Here is a 23,665-nt window from a genome sequence, read left to right as displayed (position 1 = left end):
TATTTTGAAGTAACTGTAACTGTAACAGTAACTGTAGAAATACATATTCTGGAATAAGTACATCTTGATGGAACTTCTTAGAAGGCAGTTTTTGAATAAATGTTAGAAATAACCTGGAAAAGATGTAAATGTTGGCTGATCACTCAAATTATAAAAAGAAGCTCTTGTAGTTAAATAGATTGTTGCCTATGAGAAGTTTTAATATTGTATTTCCTAGGTTGGCTGCGGAAATTAAGGACATTGACTGAAAACAGTGAGTATTGTGCCAAGTTTTCTAGCTAGGTTAATATAAATCTAACCACTGCAAGTGAAGTATCATGTTTATTTTACTGTTTAAGTTATTTTTATGTTGTTTATAAAGAACACCTAAGTATTTGAAAATGGAGGTTCCAAAATTAAGCTTCCAAAATCAGTTAATATTTTTAGCAGTGTGTCAGTACCCTTTTACTTTTCTTAGTGTCCAAACTTGATTCAAAGCTAAATTATTGCTTCTAGCCTCTGCCAGTGAGGGAAAGAAAAAATGAAGAGAAGCTAAAATGTGTAGGATGCTACTGAGCTCCTCGGACGCGGGAAGACGCTTCTCCCCACAGGTGCAGGCATCCGTGGCTTTGCCAAGTTATGCGGTAAGCAAGGGCGGCTTGTTTTATCCACAAGATGTCACTGCAGGGTAACAAGTAACTGCGAGTTTGTATTATGTTGGGATGTGAGCTAACTACCGTAATGTAAAGGGGAAAATAAGCAGGCATTGTATGAAAGCTGAGCACTCCTTGTACTCCCTAACCATAGAAGGCTCCATTTTTTTCTGTTCGTACAGCCTCCTCTCTTTTCTGTTCTCTATTTTTTAATGGTTTGGTGGGAGATCTTGCTGTAACGGTACAAGACAGCACAGTCCGTTCTTGCTATCTCAAGTTACAGTAACCAAACCACAAAACACCTCTTACCCACTTAGTAATCAGTGGTAGAGCATTGAGGTTCAGAGTGGATGACTTGTGGTTTGTATGAATCTGTGTCACAGATCAATCAGAATTTTTTCATTTCTTGCCTGCTTCATCTGACTTTTCCTGCTGAAAACCATAACTGGATAATCTTTAGGATTGCTAAGATGAAATCTGCTATCTTCAGTTTCCAGTTTGAAACGTCTTTCTGACTGATTTTGTTGTTTACAGCTGATGCAGTTGCTGTTAAGGATTTGTTTGCAGTATCAATGTAGTGTTTCTGTCATTTTAATTAGAAGAGAGGCTGACCTGATCTAATTCACTGGTGCTAGGAAAAGGGATGATTCTGTTTCCCTCTCATCCTTATCTGGTCTCTTAGCCCTGCTACCTCTTTTGCTCCAGCTCTGGCACTCTTTTGGCACATCAGTGACCAATCCTGCTTCCTAAACAGCAGAATATATTTTTCTGGGTGAGTTCTTTGCTGACTCATTGGGTAGAACTGACTCTTCAAGGGGTTCTATTAGTAGTAGGAACTATGAAAAAGGGGGAGTGAAGAGATAATAAGCAACATTTCAAGGTCTGAAATTCTCCCTCTGTTTACTTTCCTCTTCTGCATGAGTTGCAAGATGTCTATTAACTAGGAAAAATCACTTTTATATATTCAAGAACCAAGTTCATTTTAGGTTAGGGATAAATCAGTGAACCTACTAGTGGCAAAGTTCAAGCCATTCCATTTTTGCCCCCAGTCTGGCAGAGATTCAAGAGATAAGGGTCAGTAAAACAAATGCTCTGGAACCACTTAAACTATGCTAGCATCAGCAGTTTATTGGTTTTTTTCCAGATCTTTCCCCACTTCTGACAGATGATGCTCACAAATCTGTAATTCACCAGGATTTCTAGTAGGTCACCTGTGTGAGCTGACTTGGCAGTCAGCTCTGCAGCTGATTTGACACCTCTGTTCACTGAAATATTTTGCAATCACCAACCTCTTCAAAGGTCACAAAACTCTTCAAAGTGAGTTAACCTCTCCTTTGGTGCTGGAATTTCTTAGTAAGTTTTGCCTGACAGGTTGCCCAGTCTGTTTGCCTCTCCCCAGAAAACAAACAAACACAAACAAAAAACAACAACAACAAAAACCATCAAGAAATCTGCATGTTGCAGGATGCCTTTACTTTGCTGCACTCTATCACAAGTTCTTGTATGTTCCTTCGTATTAAGGAAATTGCTTTTAAAGGTAGAAGAGGTGCAAACTTGCTGTGAATAAACATAGCATGATTGATTAGACAAAACTATATAGATAGTCCAGGTTTATATGTCACACATAGATATTTAATTGTGCAGATATGCAGGAGATGTACTCCACTCCAAAGGAGGTGGGAGCTATGGTAGTTGAATAGTATGAGATGACACTGCTATTACTATACATACAATTAATAACTGTGGATCTCAGCTACTCCATCCTGCCTATCATGGCTTTGTTGTTTAGCCCTCTGCTTAGAAGCATGTATGCTATCCTGAGGGGGGACCTGGTCTTCAACAGTTTCCAGCAGCTCTTGCTGGAAATATAAACTTTCCTTCAAAGTCAGAAGGTTTGTAGTCCACATGCAAGCACTCACAGCGGGCAGTCAGCATCTATCTTCCCAGTGGCCTGCAAAGAAAGCTGGAGCTAAAAGTAGTAGAAAGAAAGACATTCTTTTGTCTTTACCTGCATATAGTGGATCTAAAACCTCTTAATGAAGCTTTCTCGTGTCAGAAAAATAGGTTTTTCAGCTAGAAACTTGCTTTGCAAGGAAATTTCCTGCCAAATCTCCTTATGATGCCATGTTTTCTTCTAAGATATGAAAGTTGAAACCTTAAACTACTTTCTATTGAGATGCCAGCTCAGCTATAGCTCTCTGTTCAAGCACGACAGGCTGGAGAAATTCTAAGTGAAGTTCTCTAGTCATAGTGAAAATCATCTTTCTGTTGCAGAGGTGTTAAAAGCAACTGGTGTGAAATTCTAGGAATCAAACTGCAATATTGCAATGACATCTGAGAGATTCCTGGTGCTGAATAGTATCTAGATTCTTGTCACTGAGCCCATCCTCATCCTCCTTGGATAAAGATGGTTGGAATTCAGCAGAACAGATGTGGTTTTCAAGATCAGGGAAGAGAGCTGTCAAAACTCAGGAATGATCCCATCTCCTAATACAGAGACCCCAAAGGGAATCTCGCTCAGTTTTCTTTTGGGAAGATGAAAGGATAAGGATTAAACATGTAGCTTAGATGAGCCACAGCCTTAGGAGAACTTCAAGTTACTCTTTCACAGAAAATCTTGCTTTTGCCATTTTTTTCTTTTCATTTATGATGGAAAAGTAGATGACATGCATGCGTGCAGAGCAAGTGTTATTTTTGAACCACTAACTTTAGGCTTGAATCAGATTCAGTGTAAAAGTCACGGTGAATTTATGAAATAACTATTCAAATCCTACCATCAAGACAAGCATATGCTAGACAGACTTTTAAGAGGAATTAAAGTATAAGCATTAGTCTCAGATGCTGCCAACAAGAGCATCAAGTAATGGAATGTGCTTACCAAAGAACTGTTTTCTTTGACAAAGGGGTGAGGAAAGAAGCATCTTTATTCTCACAGCCTTATTTGCTGAACTATAGAAAACTGAACAGAAAAGATCTGTGATATTGTATAGTCCAAGAGCTCTCCAGCCTCTTTCACAGGAATAAATTACATGCATACGCTGTAAAATATTAATGAGTAATTGCTCATCTGTCGAAAGGAATGTTAAAAACTCAAGAAGCTGCATGGAGTAGCTGATGTTCTGTGACTTACTACTTTTGTCAGAGTCTCTTCATGATGTTCTGTGCTTCAGTGTGGAAAAGACAAGAATGAAAGCTGTTTTTGCAGTGTTCTTCCTAAAGTATGCCGGAGTCTAAGAAAGTTGGTGCATTGAGCTCTTCTCTCCTTGAAGCCTGGGTGGATGAGATTGTTGGAAAGCCTATGTTTTCTGTCTCTTCCAAGAAAAAAAAAGAAAAAAAAAGTGGAAAAAATATTAAGAATTGACACCAAAATCACTCAAACCTCCTTTGAATAAGGCCAGTAGTTTTCTTAGTTGCCGTGGGTGCAGTGGTTAAAGGAACCAGAATTTTTGAAGCCATTCAGATGTGTATGTAATTGCTGCAATTTTAACTCTAGAATGAGTGAGAGGGAAAAAAAAAAAGCTGCAATTGTTGTTTTAGGTGCACAGCAAATTTCTGTTAATAATGTCTGTAATTATTTTTCAAGAAAAAAATGTAAGACAGGCTTCAAATTTTACATACTTGTGTAAATAGGAGGTTGTCAAAGACTATTTGAGATTTAAGAGATTTCACATTGAGCCATGAGATTGAGTTGGCAGCCCTGACAGAAAGTATTGTCACAGTAGTGACCCTGAAATATGTTGGCAGATCGTGTTACTGTATGTGTGGCAATACTGATCTGAATGAAATCAATCCAACCAAGAGATATGCCTTTTGCTGCATGAACCTTCTGCATTCTACAGTAGTCAGCACTGCACTGTCTCTAGAAAGGACAGTGTAAAATGTCATGGATTATGATCACTAAGTCCCTTGCATTCACAGAACTTTCTTCAGCTCTGTCACCTTTCTATAATAGAAACATGGCATCTAAAATTAGAACAGGTATTTATATGTATGTTTGTACTCGTGTTTATAAGCACATACAAGTACTTAATCAGAACATGTGTTTTGAAAGCTCTTTTAGGAGAAGAAATTGATTATTAAGTCAGGCATTTCTATAATATGGCATGATCCGAGTTGCCAGTAAGGCAGTCGAAAGTCCTATCTTCCTGAACTCAGATGGATTTGGTGAACAAGGACTATTTTATTTGCTTAAATTTCAAAACTTCGTTTGGACTAACTTTAAGCAAAAAAATTGACTAATGGTTATCTCACTCGAGCTCTGTCATTATTTGCTGTTTAATTGCAACTTCTAACTCCTTGTTGGCCCCTGTCCTTCACATATGTGTACCTCTGCTAACTGTGCTGTACCATTTTGACTTAGTTTAGTATACTGCAGTACCGTTTAAAAGACATTTTGGCAGAAAGAGATAAGAGGTATGTTTGCATAAATAAAAAAATGCACAAACAGGATCATGCCAGTGAGCTAGGAATCTGACAAGAGTTCGATTTATTACTGCTTACATTTCTTACATAATACATCCACATAATTTATCCATTTTCACGTAGGAGAAAATTTTTTACATTTATTTTCTTTAAGACAAGGAAATCTCAGTCTTCTTTTCTAAGAACACAGGTTTTATGACTATGGATTGGGTGTGGTCGTATATTTAGAATGTATAAGAATGGTTTGAGGAGGAAGGAACTTTAAAAATCATCTAGTTCAAGCCCTTTACCATGGGCGGGGATCTTTCACTAGATCAGGTTGCCCAAAGCCCAGCCAGCCTTTCCTTGAATACCCCCAGGGATGGTGCGTCCACATCTTCTCTGGGCAACCTGTTTCAGTGCCTCACCACCATTATAGCAAAGAAATTCTTCCTTCTATCTAGTGTAAATCTAACCTCTTTCAGTTTAAAACCACTACCCCTTGTCCTGTTGCTACATCTTTCTTACAAGTGCCCTTTAAGTACTTGGAAAGCTGCAGTGAGGTCTCTTCAGAGCTTTCAGCCTATGTCTGATCTTCTTTCTGGCCTCCTCTAGTTCCTGTTCCAAGTTTTCCTGAGGGATGCCACTCACCACTGGTCTCTGCCTGGACACTGAACCATTCACAGCAACTCTCTGCATGCAGCCACCCAGCCAATTCCTTACCCAGAGGATAGTCCTTCCATCAAATCCATGTCTCCCCAATTTAGAGACAAGGATGTTGCGTGAGACCATATGGATTTGACAATAAAATAAACATGTGGTCAAAAGAGAAATAATAATACATAGATAATATGTAATTTTTACTATTTTTCAAGCATCTCTTTCAGATTTCTGAACTTCAGGAATTTTGAAACTTGCTTTCTAAGAAACATATTGGATTCTTCTGTGTTGCTCCTGTTAGCTGACAGATAAAAATCTGCAGCGCCAACTTCTCATGGGTGAGTTCTGGTGGAATTTATCAAGCAGTATCCTTGAAGAGGCACAAGGAACTGAAGTCTTTCGTAATTTCATTGCTGGACAGATATATCTTATGTAAAAATAACTGAATACATATAAATGGTAAGACCAGCTCGGATCAGGCATCCTATCATCCAAGTCATTTTTATGAGTAATATAGCAGAAATACTGGTAAGACAAGCTGTTTTTTAACCTCAAACATCATGTCCCTCAAGTACTTCAGGTATGTTGCTGTACCACGTTACAGTTTTGAACAACAGCAAATGCACTGGAAGGTGGGATGTCAGTTCCTGGACAGATGGAAATTCGCATTTAAACAGTAGTATAGTCTCTTGAGACATTGCTTTCTCTAATATATATATATACGCATTTTAGTGGAAAAAAAGAGACCAGATACTATACTGAAAGATAGCTGAGATCATACATTGGTCTTCATTAACAGTAGTCTTGTTGCCACAGTTAATTTCTCTGTACTGCATGTCCCCATTGCTTTTTTTTCTAATTATGTTTTTAAACTAGAATTTTACCATTTTATGTTTTTATGACTATTGAGCCATAATATTTCTGATTAACTGGATCCACGTTGCTTTAAATGGATGACCTAGTTATCAGAATGATGTGGTTACAAACAAAAGCCTGATAGGTACTTTATGTCATTCAAAAGTGATGGATAGAATATTAAAAAATATATAAAAATCAATTTGTCTGTTAATCTGTACAGGTCAGATCTCAGCAATAATGATGGGAAGCTTCTGTTCCTAGTTCAAGTTAAAATTCTCTACTGAAACAAAGTTTTAATAGAAAAAATACCTTTTCTAGATCCCCACATACTTTAAGAATAATTGGCAAGCTTTTGGGCAGCAAGTGGATCCTTCAAGATGTTGCAGTTATTCTAGCAGTTGTGCTAGAATAACATTCATGATGTGACCTTAAACAATTTTTGATCCAAAATGCCCAGTCCCCATCACGTCTGATTAGATCCAGAAAGAACAACAGCAACAAAATATTATGGATAAACTCAGACTCCTGTGATGTTTGGAGGTTCTAGTATTTCATTTAGGTAACAAATAATAATTATAATTTGAGCAGCTTTCTTCTATTTGAATGAATCTAACTAGCTTTACTTGAATAATTATTTGAATAATTGTTTATGTTGTTCTCTAGGACTTCACTGTTAAAACTTATATGGGTAGATCAAGCCTTCTTTTACTAGGGGAAGAAGATAAAGAGCTACCCAGCACACAGAAAGTAAGAGGACTCTCATGTTGATGCAAATAGTGAACAGTGAAGAATAACAGATTCAAACATCACAAATGTGAGTTTTATTAATTCCTATTGTGTACTGGGGAAAAAAAAGTATGCAGAGAAATGTGAGTGATTACTTTAAGGAGACAAGTGAATTTATTTCTTTTTGTCAAATAACACAGACAGTAGTCAAGTGATAAAAGAAGCAATAATGATAACTAATTGCATTTTAGGTGATGGGTGCACAGACAGCATTAGATATTAAGGCTCACCATGAGGGCAAACTGCTGGTCAAATGGCCTGTCCTAAGTGAAGGCTGGAAGGAAAATGCTATGAAGCATGAATAAAGGATTCAAGGTCAGATGATATATATATACTAGTCAGGAGAAAGAAAGTATTTCTGCTTTGATTGTACTTAAATGAAGGTTGGCTTATGTCCAGGAGGAACTGCACCTCAGACAGGAAGAAACAGACCTTTGAGATGTGAGAAATAATAGAAAGAATGTTTTTCACTGAAATCATATGAGCAGAAAAAATGCAGTTCAGCAGGAAAATAAATAAATGGTAGGTTATTCAGTACAAGCCTGCTGTAACGATGGCGGCAACAATTTTAAGGACCCTATAAAATAAATGCTTCCTATATTATCATGTTGACTGACAATATTAAAGGCAGATGGTGGTGGTATGGAAGTAGAAGTTGAACCTTCCCACAAATCTTCTGTTAAATTTTGTTGTGTAACAGATGGCAGCAGAGGGGCAGTCTGACAGAATGGTGTCTGATATAGAAGTGTGGATAAAAGTTGTTGAACTCAATTCTTCCATGAGAAAAAAATGGTTCCCATTGACATTCATTGATGTATGGTGAGCAATAATGCAGACCAAAGAATGGATGTGAGCACAGTGAGGTGGTGGATGGTGCATTTCAGCAGTGGTGACAGTAACAGTAGGTCACCTCTGCTGGTGCAGATTTTTATGAGCAGGGCTTGCAGGTTCTTGTTCAGCGGTGGTAGCTCATGGTCATGACTATGTTAAAGAAGAGTGTTTTGTAGCTGAGAATTTGCTCTATCAAACAATGTTATTGTGCTCTTTGTAACTTTGTAACTTAAATAGGAGGCATTACATTCAGAATGACCCACGTAAATGTAGTAAGTTGGAAAAGAAATATTGTGCAGAGTCAGAAAAACCACATAAAAACTATGTAAACTGAGTTGAGAAAGAATGATCCAAAGGTCCCAACCTAGCTGATAAGTTGAGAAGGACGGGAAAAGAAGCAAGACCTTTGGGTTTAGCATCAAGCCAATCATTAATTCTTTCAGAAGGTCAATGTGAGTAGACTGACCTTAGCAAAATCAACTGAGTAAAATAACAATAACAAGCATTTGAGCATACTTGGAATAAACTTTAAAAAAAAAAAAAAAAAGAAATTGTCTTCTGAAACGATGAGGAATAAACTTTTTGATACAAGGAAATATTCAATACAAGGAAACATGGTTTGAGACAACTATATTACATATGAGTCCTAACAAAGATGAGCAAGTCATCAAAAATATCTACATTCTAGATATCAGAGCAGCTACAGTAACTAACTTTTGTCCAAGAAGTATGTAAATTCATGATGAGGGAAACTGTACTGTCCTACTTCTCCTGTAGCATTTGTCTGTGCCAAAAAAGCAAACTGCTGAATGATTAATTACCTGGTAGCATAAAACTTGCTTACTCCTGTATCTATCTTATTCCTGTTAAAAGCTATTGCTGATGTGCTATATTCTAAAATCATAGTTTATGTTTTGATATACATTTGTACTAATGATGTTTGTCTTTTGCCTTCTATATACATGTGGATTGAGTTCATCAGCACTGCTTGTGGTCTTATATATAGAAGTAATGTCGAGTATCATGTCTATTCATGGGCATCCCCACGTCCTAGCACTGAGCAATGAACATGGACTGAGCAGGGTTGAGCAAAGCTGAGAATAGCTCTGCAAGGCAAAAAATGATAGGGTTGGTGAAAAGGTTTTTATCATTTTAAACAAAATTACTTGGGCTAAAATACTTTCTGCTATATCTTCTTCAAGAAACTTTTTGAAAGAAACAAAAAACCCCACAACTTTTGTAAGGCAACATGAGATGATTGAACAGTGCACTTTTATGTAAAGCTGAGAAAATACAGAACCATGTGAATTAGGCTAATCATTACTGTTTATTTTCTATTACAGGATGTAAGTGGTGCTGGTAGCAAGAAAATTTCTCACTGTAGACCACAGTTCTGCTGAAACAGGTATGTTTGAAGGTAACGTCTGTTAATATTATCAGGAGATTGCAGGGTCTCCTAGGAGCCAACAATGGTGGGTCTCCACTTTAGGATGACTTTTCAGCATAGCATAATGTGCATTTGAGGAAGCCAGAATTTGCAGTTGTCCGGGACTTCGTGGAAATACGCCCTCAATAACTAAACAGCCGTAAGGAGACCCTTGTACGGACAAGCAGCCCCGCTCTGCTCTGGGAATCGCCTCACGCGGACAGCCCGCACCCGCGGGGCACAGCCCCAAAAGAGGGAAAATGGCCGCGCCCCTCAGCGCTGGGCGGGCGGGGCGTGGCCGGCCGCTATAAGGGCGCGGGCCGGGGGGCGCGGGGCTGCCGCCATCCGCAGAGATGTTGCGCGTGCGGTGTTTGCGCGGGGGGAGCCGGGGAGCCGAAGCGGCGCATTTCATCGGCTCTAGGGTTGGTGCCGGGCGGGAAAGTCGGGGCTGAGCGGGCGTGGGGCGGAGACCCCCGGTTCGGCGGCGCCGGGCTCGGTGACGCCATTCACCGCTGTCAGCGCTGTTTGCCTTAGTGCGCTTTAAAAGGCACGTTGTCCTTTAAGCATTGAGCACGCCGTGAATGAGAGCGCTTCTAATAAACTGTGTTGCTGCCGATGCTCCAAACGACGCTCGTCGCTTTAGGATTGCAGCATGAGGCGCTCAGCGCGGACTGAGCTGTTGCATGCTGCCTTCTGTGAGGAAAACGTGATCTTTGTTTCTGTTTTAAGCTCGGAAGGGCCTTCACGGGATGGGTGCAGCGATCTCTGCAGAGCACCCAAGCGGCTGCGGCGTCCCAGAACCGCAGTGCTGCTGAGGACAAAGCCCACAGCCCCAAGGAGTGCCCCGTCTGTTCCTACAACGAGTGGGACCCCCTGGAAGAGGTCATTGTGGGAAGAGCTGAAAACGCCCGTGTTCCTCCTTTTTCTGTGGAGGTCAAGGTAAAAAGGGGTAAAAGCAACTTTTAGTGGGAAGTAATGCAGATTCAATACGTACAGCTCAAGTTTTGCACTGTGTAAGGTGTGGTTTTTGCTTAGGAGAATTCCCCTCTCAAGGTGTGGTTTACATCCATGGCATCTTGCAGCATCACCATGTTGGTGAGAGGTATGGTTCTTATTCCCACTGCTAAGTCACAACTTGCAGCATTTGAGATAAACCTACATCAGCCCTGTCACCTCATTAGCGAGCTGGGGCTTGGAACTATTTGGAGTTACTGCTTGAGGAGGGAGAGTGTCATTTTCTACAGAGAAAGACAGCTGCAGGCAGGCAGGACTGTTCTCTTCAAATAGCTCTTGCTGGAGCTCCCATGTTTCCTATAGAAGTGTACTCTTAACTTTTCTTCAGATTCTTTTGTCACGTATGAAACTATAGCAACAATTAAATCCATGTTTCTTTGTTCTCTAAATGTTGCATTTCTGCCTTGCTTTGCTTCTTATGAACATTTAAGTAAAGCTTTACCCGGAACATTAGAATTTAAATGGTTTTAAACAAAGCAGAAGCTCTCATTCTCTAGCTTACAAGGAGTGATCAAATGCTGGGCTTGCTGCAGATTCCTACTGTGAACTTTACCTGGACTTTAAAGGTGCTGAATGTGTGGTTTTACTTGCATTCCTGCACATAATCAGGATGTACAGTAGTGCACGGCTGTCCCAGTAAAATGGCACGATGCATCTGCTGCCTTAGTAAAATGTTAAGGATGTCTTTACAGAATTGGCCAAAAAGCTCATTGTAAAAAGGGAAGCAGGAGCGCATTGACTCTAACGCTCAGCTCCATGCTCCCCGCCAGGACCCACACCTTTTTGGCCAAGAAGAGGTTATACTAAAAAGATATTTGAAGTCCTGGAAATGGTAATTTAGAGGAAGTGCTGGATGTACTAACAGAAAAGATTTCTTGTCCTCCAGCCCCTTTTACCTTAGTAAATTATCATTTAAAACTTGAGTGATGATACTGGGCAGAGGTGTCTGCAGGAGTATGAATGAATTACTGCAGCTTGGTGGTTCTGATTGCCAGTTAGAGGAGTACTCCTCTGACGTACGCTGGGATATTTGAGAAGATATCTTGGCCCCAGTGAGCTCAATGAAAATTTGCTACTGACTTCTTTATGGCTTCTATTTACACCTTGAAAGCTGAAGCTTGCTTACCAATCTCCAGAATCCTATTTCAGACAACGCAGAGAAATTCTAGCAGCCTCAGAAAAAGAAGCTAATGAGGGTTGGCTTTTTTAATGTAAAATGTATGTATGTACATTTATATACTTCTATATAAAATACCATAGTGATTGGACAGAAAGCATATGCGAAAAAACCAAACCCCTAGTGTCTCTCTTTGTTATGTGGTAGCATTGCATTTGGGTGAAATTCTGTTCTCAAGTAGTGCTCAAGGGCTTTAATGTCAGAAAAAGTACACTTTCAAGTGTCTGGCTTGCTGAAATGTCATAGTTAGTGGGGTTTTAATGAATGCAGAACTTCACTTTCTGTTATGTGCACTATAAAAAGATAAATGAGGAATGCCAGAGTATACAATTAACTCTGAAATTTGAAGGCTTACTATGGGAGGTTAAAGAAAGCTTTACTTTTAGCTGTCCGTTATTTAAAATGTCTAATCTGAGGAATACGTTGGCCACAACAGGTGTTAGTGATAGAGTGTGCTTGCAGAAATGTGTTTTCTTCTAATTTTCTCTGTTTTCTATTCTTAATTGTGCTGTAAAAGCTGACATAGTAATTCCACCTTGGGGGCATAGCTGAGTAATCCTACTTTGCCAGTAGTGAAAGATATGAATAGATTCAGATGTTCAAATCTTGGCCACCCCCCTGAATGGTAAGGGAGGTCTATGCATGTTGCTACAGTGTAACACAACAGCCAGGAACAGCAGGTAAATAAGAATCTCTTTCTCTACAACTTTCCTGTAAGTGGCAGTTCCTAGGGTTTACACACATCACATGCCTTCCGCCAAGTATGCGAATGAGGTTTTAAAAAGTAACATTAAAAACAGGCAGTTTAAAAAAGGAGAACTAAGGTATTGTATCTGAAATACTTCAAAAAGCACATCTCAAATTATAAAACGCTTTTGATAAATCTTTTCTTTGGGGGTACTTCTAAGTTGTGGGTTAAAATTGTATACATGTTTGCAAAATATAAGGGAGTATGGCTGCGTTCAGCTCACCTGTGTGTATCAAAAGTACAAGAAGTCTTTTTGCTGTGATGTAGAAATGAAGTGCTTGGCATAAAGAGGAGGAATGAATGAATTTCACAGTTAATTTGTCATTCTTCTGGGAGCTTGAAATGGGAGTATGTAGGTTATGTAGAGGTAAGTACTCTATTGGAAAGCTATGGGAAATCCATACCATAACCAGAAAGCTAACCATTACATTAATTAGGAAGATGCCCTTGTTTGAATTAGCACATTCATCTAAAGTCTTGTCATTCACTTGTGTTCTTCTGAAGCAGTTGATATTAAGTCAAATAGTTGAGCTTTATGACTTTGTCCTTTGCAATATTTTTTCAGTTTTGTGAATAATGCATTTTTGATGAAGAGTTTTCTCTCATATAAGAGTTGGGTCATAATATCTTGAGTGAAAGCTTACCTTAAGGTAGGTCTAGATGTCCTTGGTAATATTGTTTTCCCACTATAAATGTTTAAAATATACATCAACTATAGGAAGTGATTCTGCTGTTTGTTAAATATCACCCTTTTCTCACAGCTCTCTTAAATTTCTTTCTGAAAATAAATTTGTGGTGTTATTGTTTTTTTCCCCTCAAAGGCTACTGCAGTTTCTTTGATACTTTCAGGCTGTAGCTCATAATGTGCACTGAGGAGGTTATTTAAGGCTCTTTCCTGTATGCAGTGTTTTTTGAGCAGACTGAAATAAGTTGCAAGTATATGATCTGAGGGGCCTGAAGTCTTAACCCTGAGTTAATACAAAAGAGACATCTCAGTTGTATAGTTTTTTTCCTCAGCTATTAAGAAAGTATAGGATAAGAGGAGTGTTTTTGCTGTGTTATTTCATCTTAAAATCTTCATTTTAAGATTACACCATTGCATTAGTGTTCCTCAGGTGTCATTTTACAGGTTTGAAAAAGAGGAGCAGTAGTAAAGGAGAGCTGTACCTCTAAGGAATTAAGGAGATTGAAATATATCATGGGTGGTTCTGAAAACAGCTAGCTTTACTCTTCAGGACAAACTTATCTCCTTAGCAGAATGGGATTCCATAGGAGTGCTAGGCCGTTCATATGATCTGCATGTGCTGTCTGCACAGCTGGCAGCCCTGAGGTGATCAAATTACCCGAGACCTCTGTGGGGGTTGGGAGGGAAGGAATAAAATCCCCCAAGAAGGATGAGAAGAAGCTCCAGTGGTGGAGGAGCAGGATGGCCATACTGCGGCTTTTGCCTCACACAAGTGAGGCAAACTTCTTTACATACAAATGTTAAGAATATCTACAAGATTGACCTTTTTTTTTTTCTCTTTCTTACCTCTGTAGTTTAAGGGCAATTTCCCAGAAATAGTAGAGAGAACTGTGCATAGCTTGGATTATTAGAAATACCTTCAGATGAATTGCCATATCAGCAATACTCAGGGTTGGGGGTTCATCACTGCCTTGTCTCTGCCCAGAATGCTGCTTTTGGGAAGGCAGTTGGGACTGCAGTGACAGGAGAGGCCTTGTGTTACAGAGGGCAGGTTCTCCCGTGTCCCATTGCTGTCCCTCGCTCTGGCTGACTGAACAGAACTGGTAGAGGGAAGTCCTGACTCTTGTATTTACTACTTCTGATCCCTTCTGTTGTCATTCCAAAAGGGCTCTGTTCGCACTTGCTCCTGTGTCTGAGTGTTAGCAGAGACCTGTCTGAGCTGCTGCTTTCGCAGCTCATAAATCCAAATGAAGTGCTTCCAAAGATAGGCTGCTGAAGCAGCTTAATGTTTTAAAATTTGTTTTAAAAACCTCTGTTTTCTCCTTAACCCTGAATACAGGGGCATACTTTTGAATTAGTTTTTAGATAGAGAAAACAATCAGAGGATTTAAAGAGCAGAGGATTGCCTGTAAGTGTCGTACTTGGATTAATCCACCCAACAGATGAATGTGTCACTTGCATTCTGTAGACTGCTGCTTTACCTGAAGCATGGCTGCTTCTGGCCTACAGGGCATGTTGTCCCTTGCTGCTTTAGAATTCTGGGGCCACTGCTATGACAGTAGGCAGGGTGAGGTTGTAAGAAGGTGACTGCAGGCATGTGCACTTGTGCTAGCTTTGTTAGATGTCATGTCTGAAGGCCTTCCTTTCTGTGGTGTTTGTACAGGTCTGGTGTAACGAGGCCCAAATCTTTCATGGCCACATGGCAGCTCTACCTAGTACATTGTAACTGAAGTGTAAATAGAAGATGTTTATGCAGTCTGTCATGATTTTCATCTGCAATTTGCTAATATTGACACTTTCTGTAGGGCTGTGACTGGAGAGGGGAGAAGACTGGTAAAGAAGCAATTTACTATGTTATTTGTGATAGTATTTCCATCAGTAGAAACAAGGAACATGAGCTACTGATCCATCCATAACCAAAAATATGAGGAAATATAATCCCCTGAAAATCCCATCTCGAAGCCAAAGCACTACACTTGCAAATGGGAATGAAATATATACTTCTTTCCAGAACTGACTTATCTTTTTTTTTCTTCTTTTTTTCTGCTGTTCATCAAAAGACACTTCATTTGGGCACCATGCCACATGTACTGTCTGTCAGCAGTGCTAAAACTGTCTGCTAGTCGAGTGAGTCTTCTCAGCATGTACAGCTGTAACTTAACTCTGTTACACTGTGTGGAAGTATTTGTGAAGACATCAGCCATTCACAACTAGCCTAACACCTGCACTTATACATATCTAGTAACTGGATACATGCACATCATAAAGAATCTGAGCAAAACCTTGCCAGTGGTAAGTATTAATAGCAGAAGTAAGCACAAAAATACGGTAGCGTACTACTAGGACAGGAATTCTCAAGAAGGAATAATAGGCAGCATTAACTGAAGTCTTGAGGCTTCTCCCTTCCTTTCCCTGCACCACCCCAGCCATATTCTAAAAGGATCAGCAGGACAGTAACAACTCTCACCAACTCCTCAAATCATTGCTGGACTTGAACTTACGATGCACTGGGACGTGATGGTGGTAACTTTATACAAAGCAGTGTGGAATTGGTGAAACTCTAAATGTGAAGATTTGTATATTGTGTATCTGTTCCACTTTTACGAAAATAACTGCTGCTTATTCTTTGTCACTTGTCCTTTTGCTTTAGGCCAATACATATGAAAAGTATTGGGGGTTCTATCAGAAATTTGGAGGTGAAAGCTTCCCCAAAGACCATGTGAAAAAAGCTATTGCTGAAATTGAAGAGATGTGCAATATTTTGAAAAAAGAAGGTGTAATTGTCAAGAGGCCTGATCCAATTGACTGGTCTGTGAAGTATAAAACTCCTGATTTTGAATCTACGGGTAAATGTTATTCCTTTGTAGACGGCATTACAGTCTGTTCAGCTCTTTTCTGAGGCACTTTGGATGCCATCTAGTCTTATTCCCTGTTCCAAGCAGGAGTATGAACCAGTGCTAGTTCGGGTCGTAGTGCCTGGGTGTAGCCATGACTTAGAAAATCTTTATGGTTGGAATTATGATATCTGGATTGCTGACATGTCACAGTGCTGCACTGCGTAACTACAAAGCAGTTGATTGTTGTTTCTTTTTGTTTCTTTTGTTTGTTTGTTTATTTACAACCTCTTTTGGGACTAGTTCAAATTCCTATTCTGTGCTATCACTGTTAAAAAGGATGTAATATAAAGAAATGTGGTCAACTTGGATAACCAGCTACCTCATTTTACTGGTCTGAGTCATCCTTAGACACTTGTCTATTTAATTTCCATTAACCGGTTTGGGAAGTGGGGACTTAAAGATTGCAGATGACTCCCTGCTAGCTGTAAACTTGTTATGAGCAAAGCATTGTGAGGGTTTGAAGCAAGTCTTCTGATCACGTAGAAAAACTGATGGATGTCAGTAAGGTCCTCTTTATGGTCTAGTTTTCTGACTTTTGTGAAGATGCTATTTGCAAGTCTTTCAGAGAGCAGTAATGGTAAAAATCGGTGTGAAAAGTAAATAGCCTGAAAGAAATGAGGAAAGCATATTTGTCTCATCAATGAGTGGAATTTTTCCTTTTAGGTATGTATGCTGCCATGCCAAGAGACATCCTGCTGGTGGTAGGAAATGAAATCATTGAGGCGCCTATGGCTTGGCGTGCTCGTTTCTTTGAGTACAGAGCATATAGGCGAATAATTAAAGATTACTTCAACAATGGTGCTAAATGGACAACTGCTCCCAAACCCACTATGGCAGATGAGCTCTATGATCAGGTATTATTCTCATTTTGCTTCAGAACTTCTGTCAGTTTCAACATCTGTTTCACAAAATTGGGAGGGGGGTGGGGGAAATAGGGAACTTCTCCATGTATGCAGATATTTTATGGTCTTTCCATGTGAAATTGAGTTTATGCCTGCGTAATAAGAAGCAGGAAGCTGTGCCCGTTGAATTCAGGTCTGCTTTGAGTTGTTTTGATTGCTGACTGAAGTGCAGTATTGCTGGAAGGACATCACAAAGATGTCTTTAAAGAATTAAGATTCTCTGAGGATGTCCATATTTTCAGAGTGTATCAGGAAAGTCAGACTGTGCACATTTTTCACCAAAAAGACCTCATAATTCTTGTTTTGCATGAAGTTTTGGAAGTTAAATGAAGAAATAGTGGAGGATTTAAACTGATTATTTATCTTCTAAATATTTAAGTGAGTTTTTACTGCTTTTTATCCTCTGTAATGGTTTACTTTGACTCAGACAATTTTGGTAGTTTTCTATAGGCCCCCAAACACTTCAGGATCTTGACAAAAGCACTACAATAAATGAAGTAAAATTGCTTGTGGAACGATTAAAACATTTTGGGTGCATTGACACTTCCCAGTGATGCAAAGTAGCCTTTGTTAAATGAGATTACTTTAGAAGAGTTTTTCAGTATTAGGGAACATCCAAGCAGTAAATTGCATGCTTACTTATCTAGTAGCTTTTTAAATGCTATTTTCTACCTAATTTGTTTTTAATTCCATTGTATGATTCTAAAATATATTTAACTTTCTGGAGATCTACCTTCGAAGTTGAAGTACTTCTCCCCTCTAAAGCATGGAAAAAGTACAAAGTCCACCTCTGTTAGGAAATAGCTGCATACCAGTATCTCTGTCGCTGTGCAATGATTTGTTGGACTGATAGTTAAACTCAACTAGTAATGAATACTTTGAATCCAGAAGCCAGTGTACTGCAGAAACAGTGGCTCGAAGGAGCTATTAACTTCTTAGTATAACTGATCTATCATCACCTATTCTTGAATGTGCTTGAAACCTCTTATTTAAACTTCCATAACTTAGCTTTTTTTTTTTCTTCTCATTTAGAAGCAAGAAAACTAAACCAGCTTCAAGGAACGTGCTAGTTACTGATCTAAATGGACTCTCTTCATTTCAAAATACTCTCAAGTGTTAAAGAGATCAAAAGCTTTCTCCTACCAACATGAGCCTAAAGTTGTTCTCTTTTTTACAACCAGGATTATCCTATCCGCTCTGTTGAAGACAGACATAAACTGGCTGCTCAGGGAAAATTTGTAACTACTGAATTTGAGCCATGCTTTGATGCTGCTGATTTCATTAGAGCTGGAAGAGATATCTTTGTTCAAAGGAGTCAGGTAAACAAAGGTTTCTTCCAGCAGTTTTGTTACTGTCTATATTGTATACTGCATTTATATTTTTATATTCTTTAAATTCCCAAAATTTAAAATAGTATTTTTGACAAAATAAGTCATATAAAGTATTATGAAATTATTAAATTTTTTTATTAATTATTTTTATTAAAAATATTTTAATGAAATATTAAATAGTAGTTTTGACAAAATAAGTTATTTCATAGAGTGCCTCTTAGCTGTTAGGAGTTAGCTAGAGGCACAGATTTATAATGTTTTGGTGTTAAATATTTATTTAAATGAAACCTTCTAAAAGCCATGTTTGGATGCTGTTTGTGTTCTAGCTAGTGAAACTTAGATCTGTTTTTAGGTTACAAATTACATGGGCATTGAATGGATGAGGAGACATCTTGCACCTGACTACCGAGTGCATGTAATATCCTTTAAGGATCCCAACCCTATGCACATTGATGCCACGTTTAATATCATTGGACCTGGTCTTGTGTTGTCCAACCCAGACCGTCCGTGCCATCAGGTAAGATTATAGCAAAAGAGAAAGTATCAAGTGTTCAATATCTGAAACTTATTCAGATGGATTAGGGCTCTGCTGGACAATTGCCAACCCACAAGTTCTGTACACTTGAATAACATTGAATTATTCAATTTAAAGAGCAATCATAAGTTAAGAAAAGTATCCCTCAGTTTTCTGCTGCTGCTCTTTGCTTTCCTATTGTGAGACATGATTTAAATATGATGGAAGTGATCTATTTTATAACAGTGTAGGGTCGAAGCAAGTATACAGGATATACTACTACTGAAATGCTTTGATAACTTAAATATAGTAATTGTATCCAAGGAGATATTGAGGCGTTTCTGCTGCTCCAATGAGGAATTCCTTCCTTCCTTTCCCCCCCCTTTTTTTTTTTTTTTGTTCCAATTCCTACTTGGGAAGCCTCTCCATCGTTAACCGAGTTGCTCACTGAGTTTTTGGAATCAGAGCTCCCTCTCGTGGTTACACAAATACCCACATATAACATACGTGGTTACATAAAGAGCTATTTATTCTAACACTTCAGGCAGTGAGGTTGAAAACGTCAATTCTGTTTTAGCCAAATAAGAAGAGGATAAGTTTACTAATTTTTTTAATTCTTAGACAAGCATATTATTCCATACAATGCCTGTATTTATTTTCTTTTGTTAAATAAGATGCATACTAAGTTTCTTAGGAAGCATGATGCAGAAGTAATTTCAAGTGATATTTTTGCTGATTCTGTCTCTATTATTGGCACTCTAACTCATATCAGTAATTCCTGTAGTCATGTGAGAAGTAACAACAAACAGTACTAATACAATACTCTTACAAGTATCATTTTAACTTGACAGGCTCTGAACTGCATATATCACCTTTGTCTGTAACATGACTTTGTATATCTAGATTGTATTAAGAAAAGCACTAAAAAATGAGAAGAAGCGGAGGACATAATGTGATATTTTAAGAGGCCTGTTTAGAATCTAACTAGGTTTGTCTTTCAGATTGAGCTCTTCAAGAAATCAGGCTGGACAGTGATTCATCCACCAGTGCCACTCATCCCAGATGGTATATTCAGAGTTTCTTTTTATTTTCTTTTTATTTTTTTTTAATAATTCCAAGAGCACTCTCTTGGATTAAGAGTGTTTTTGTGGAACAAAAACTACAGTTACTGTAGAAGGTTCATTCTCTTGTGTTTAGATCACCCACTGTGGATGTCTTCCAAATGGCTTTCCATGAATGTCCTAATGCTGGATGAGAAACGTGTGATGGTCGATGCCAATGAGACTTCAATTCAGAAGATGTTTGAAAATTTGGGTATGTCTTAATTTCTTCTAATTATTCTAACATACGCTTAAAGTGAAATGATCTTGAGATCAGCTGTGTGCATCAGGATGAATGGAGGCCTTACTTGTAGTAGTCAAAGCAGCCAGCACTGGAGAAAGTATTCAAACAATTGGATTAATGAATAAGAGTCGTTTAGGGATTTATCTCCTGAATACTTAAGTTATACGAATGTGAGCTTCTTACATCTTGTGTCTCCTACGGCTTGCAGCAAAGGAAGGTATGAATACTAATTAAAAGTATGAGTAGAATGCTTTTGAATTAGCTTTTTTAATATAAAACTGTCTGTTTGATTTGGAAGTCAAATTTTGTGCTGGAGAGATTGCTTGCACACGTTGCTGAGTGAAGCAGCCAAAATACTTCAGATTTCTCTTTTAGTTCCAAACTCTTTGTACTTCAAACTTCGGCTGTGTAAACCAGGTGCTTCTGCTCACTTAATGGAGACTCTCACTCCTGTGAGGTGTAACCTCATTACAGGGAAAAATATGATATGCAGTGGCAAAAGAACTGTAATTGAATATAAAATCTGAGTCTTATCTTAGCTCCTTGAAAAGACAAACTTAATTTGTTGAAGTCATGCAGTTAATCCAATTGTTACAATCACATTTGGAGGGAAAGATATAGGTAGCTCTACTTACAGCTCATAGACTGCCCTCCTGAGCAACTGCTTCTGCTCAAGACCAGCTGACACTTGCTGCAGGTTAAGCTCAGGGTGATGCAAGTGTTAATGGGTAAGAATGACAGATGGTTAGATATGAAAAATCAGGGAGAGTGAGCAATCATTATATTGGAGAGTGAGAGATGATAATTCTCAGTAGCAGAAGACTCCTTTAAAGGGAGAGAATGAACTAAAGGGGAAAGACAGATTGAACCTAGAAGGAAGGCTGGTGTGGTCATGGATGAGTGCACTTCATCGAAGCTTCCCTTGAATCTGAGAGAGCTCACAGGGGTGAACCATGCAATCTAATGCTTTTTTCTGCTCTAAAAAAAAAGCTATACAGCATTAGTGAGTAACTCTTGATTTGCACTCTTAATTCTCTGTATGAGCAAGGAGCAGATGTATAAATGCTTTAATGCACTTAGAAAATGAGGCTATTAACACCAGTTGTCACCACATCCTTTACACTTGAACTTTACTCCACGTGAGCTGTATGTAAAATCCTGTAGTCAGCAAATTCATAGGACTGAGATCAGTCCGCTGGGAATTAAAATATTCCTAACCAAGATGGTGGATTCTGCTGAGCTGCTTTTGAGTTCGCAAAAATACCAAGAAGCAAAAAGACAAACTTCAAACCACAGAAGTCTTTCTGATCCAAGTCCACCTGTGAGGACTTTGTCTAAGCTGTGCCACAGCTGAAAAAAATCAGATCTGAAAAGAAGAGGGAGGAAACTTACCTTAACTGAGGTTTTAACTGCAACGGCCTCTTTTTTTCCCTCTCAGAGGAAGGAGGGACTTGGAGATCTGCGCTTTGAATTCTACTTTTCTTGAAAGGCACTTGAAAGAGCACCTTCAGTGTCTGAACCATAAATGCTAACAGAAATGTATGTAAATGTGCTCTGGTCACACATCATAGCAGCATTTCAGCAAATTCTTCATATACTGAAAAAGAGATTTCTTTTTTTCTTTTTATGACTGACATGTCATAACACAACAAATACCAGCTGTGCTCTGGGTACTGTATATTCCCAAGGGCATGGCTGGAATTAATGAATTGACTATGTTCCTAGCTTGTTCTCTGCCTAGAATTTGGGGAAAGAAATTCTTAACAAATGAGTAGGAAATACTTTCTGTACTTGCATCCAGCCATATGATCTGATAAAGCATTAATTAATGTCCCGATCAAAGCTTACCGCATGAATTTGAGGTTTTCATTTAAAAGTATGCAATGTATGTTTCTTGCAGGCATTTCTACAATTAAAGTGAATATTCGCCATGCCAACTCACTGGGAGGTGGTTTCCATTGCTGGACATGTGATATCCGCCGCCGTGGTACCCTGCAATCTTACCTTGACTAGTCACAAGCCAGCTAGGCAGCGATGGTTTAGCTTCAAAAATAAGCATAGGGAATGAGCTCATGCAACCTTGTTAACAAAATTGAAATTAATTTGTTCTAGTGCTTTATCAGTGGTGTCCTTACAGTGGTCTAGGGAGTGATTTATTCTTAAGTGCTCTTCACTTTAAGCAGCATTATTGAAACAACTTCCATCAGCAATGCAGACTTTCTGGCTGGCTTTTTGAAAGACATCCTTTACCTGTGAAGCCTTTTCACGTTGGCTTTGAATGTAAAGACTTGACAAGACAGCTAAAGGCTCTTGCTAGATGAGCTTGGTCACTAACACTGGACATCTACCTCTGTCTACTGCTCTATGAAATAGGCAGCTTGAAATGTTAAGCTTGAATTAACATTTCTTATTCATTTTTAATCAGTTTATTATTCTAATACGTTAGTTTTTAATGCAGTTAAAACAGGTACAGATTTCTTATAGATCTGAGTTATTTCAAAATGCTTTTCTTGTTGGACCATACAGAGAATTTCTAGTATGATCTAACTTTAAAACATTATTTTTATTTACTTGTGATGTCCTTCTGCATTTTCTTCTAACACATTTGTCATGCATCTGAATACGTTTTTATATTACCTTTTGTATTGCTGAAATAGGTTCTTTTATTTAACTTTTTAAAGTATATAAATGATAGCTAGTAGTCTTCATCTACGGGTTTTACTGTGAATTGTTTACATAACTTAAAAACAAACAAACAAACAAAAAAAAAACTCACAAAAAACTGAAAGTAAAAAGAAAACAGACAAAAAAACATAACATGTCTCCCAGCTCAAACCTCCAACACTCTAACAACCTCCCTCAACAGTAGCAGGTACAGAAATTTTGAGTCTTGATTACTGAATATGTACTTTTTATGCTAATAAACGTTTTTGCCTTCTCTGTGTTTCCCTTTTTCTTCTGGAGAGGAGTAAGCATAAAACATCTGGAGGGCTAGGTGCTTGCAAAATGCTGCATACAGATGGAAATATGAAATACACATGGATTTTTCTGTGAAACATGTAACATCTTGTGCATATTTCTAACATGGGATATCCTTGTCCTGTATTACCATGCAGTGTTACTGCTTGTATTTTGCCCAGAAGTAGACTGGTGGGGGAGTTAGCTTCATACTTCATAGATGTTTTTTATCACAGGGTGGAGGAATCTACTAGTTCTTACAATGCAGTCCAACTTAGCAAAACTGGGTGTCATGTAAGGTATCACCAAATTATGAGGAGACATATTTTACCTGGAGTTGGATAGAAACAGATTTGTTTCATGTTGATAATCTAGAACACTTTAAGATGTGCTAGACTAGAAGAACTGATAAGATGGCTCCAACCATTTCACTGACTAAAGATTGCTTCTCCTTTTTACTTTTAAAATCAAGGCTCTTTACACAATGGAAGCTCATCTTTG

The 23,665-nt window shown here is 38.6% G+C and overlaps 1 protein-coding gene and 1 long non-coding RNA gene across 3 annotated transcripts; both read left to right on the top strand.

The window, feature by feature from the left end:
• Nucleotides 1-5,881: 5,881 nt before the first annotated feature.
• On the top strand, nucleotides 5,882-9,573 carry LOC122163395. The gene is made up of 3 exons (XR_006169894.1): nucleotides 5,882-6,031; nucleotides 7,215-7,365; nucleotides 9,512-9,573. It is a non-coding gene; the product is annotated as an uncharacterized LOC122163395 (long non-coding RNA).
• Nucleotides 9,574-9,935: 362 nt separating this feature from the next.
• Nucleotides 9,936-23,144, top strand: GATM (glycine amidinotransferase). 2 transcript variants are annotated; one of them, XM_042824503.1, is made up of 9 exons: nucleotides 9,936-10,016; nucleotides 10,324-10,533; nucleotides 15,869-16,064; nucleotides 16,779-16,969; nucleotides 18,199-18,336; nucleotides 18,701-18,865; nucleotides 19,864-19,927; nucleotides 20,060-20,176; nucleotides 22,107-23,144. In XM_042824503.1, the coding sequence occupies exons 1-9, from the start codon at nucleotides 9,948-9,950 to the stop codon at nucleotides 22,217-22,219; spliced, it is 1,263 nt and encodes a 420-aa protein (XP_042680437.1). In that variant the 5' UTR covers nucleotides 9,936-9,947; the 3' UTR covers nucleotides 22,220-23,144. The 2 variants fall into 2 exon arrangements, with proteins under 2 accessions (XP_042680437.1, XP_042680438.1); XM_042824504.1 differs by lacking the exon at nucleotides 9,936-10,016 and adding an exon at nucleotides 15,279-15,510 and having other exon boundaries at nucleotides 10,473-10,533.
• The last annotated feature ends 521 nt before the right edge of the window (nucleotides 23,145-23,665 follow it).

Source organism: Centrocercus urophasianus, unplaced genomic scaffold (assembly GCF_019232065.1).
Source record: "Centrocercus urophasianus isolate 14NV4802_14NV808 unplaced genomic scaffold, USGS_Curo_1.0 seq_23, whole genome shotgun sequence".
Classification (NCBI taxonomy): Eukaryota; Metazoa; Chordata; class Aves; order Galliformes; family Phasianidae; genus Centrocercus; species Centrocercus urophasianus.
Note: the sequence above shows the minus strand (reverse complement) of the source record. Positions and strands in the feature narration are given on the sequence as shown.

Excerpts from the sequence above, each read along its gene's own strand:
- GATM (XM_042824503.1), top strand. The coding sequence starts at position 9,948 with ATGTTGCGCGTGCGGTGTTTGCGCGGGGGGAGCCGGGGAGCCGAAGCG. Across the intron at positions 10,017-10,323 it reads CGCATTTCATCGGCTCTAGG|CTCGGAAGGGCCTTCACGGG; the intron begins GTTGGTGCCGGG and ends TTCTGTTTTAAG. Across the intron at positions 20,177-22,106 it reads GAAGATGTTTGAAAATTTGG|GCATTTCTACAATTAAAGTG; the intron begins GTATGTCTTAAT and ends TGTTTCTTGCAG.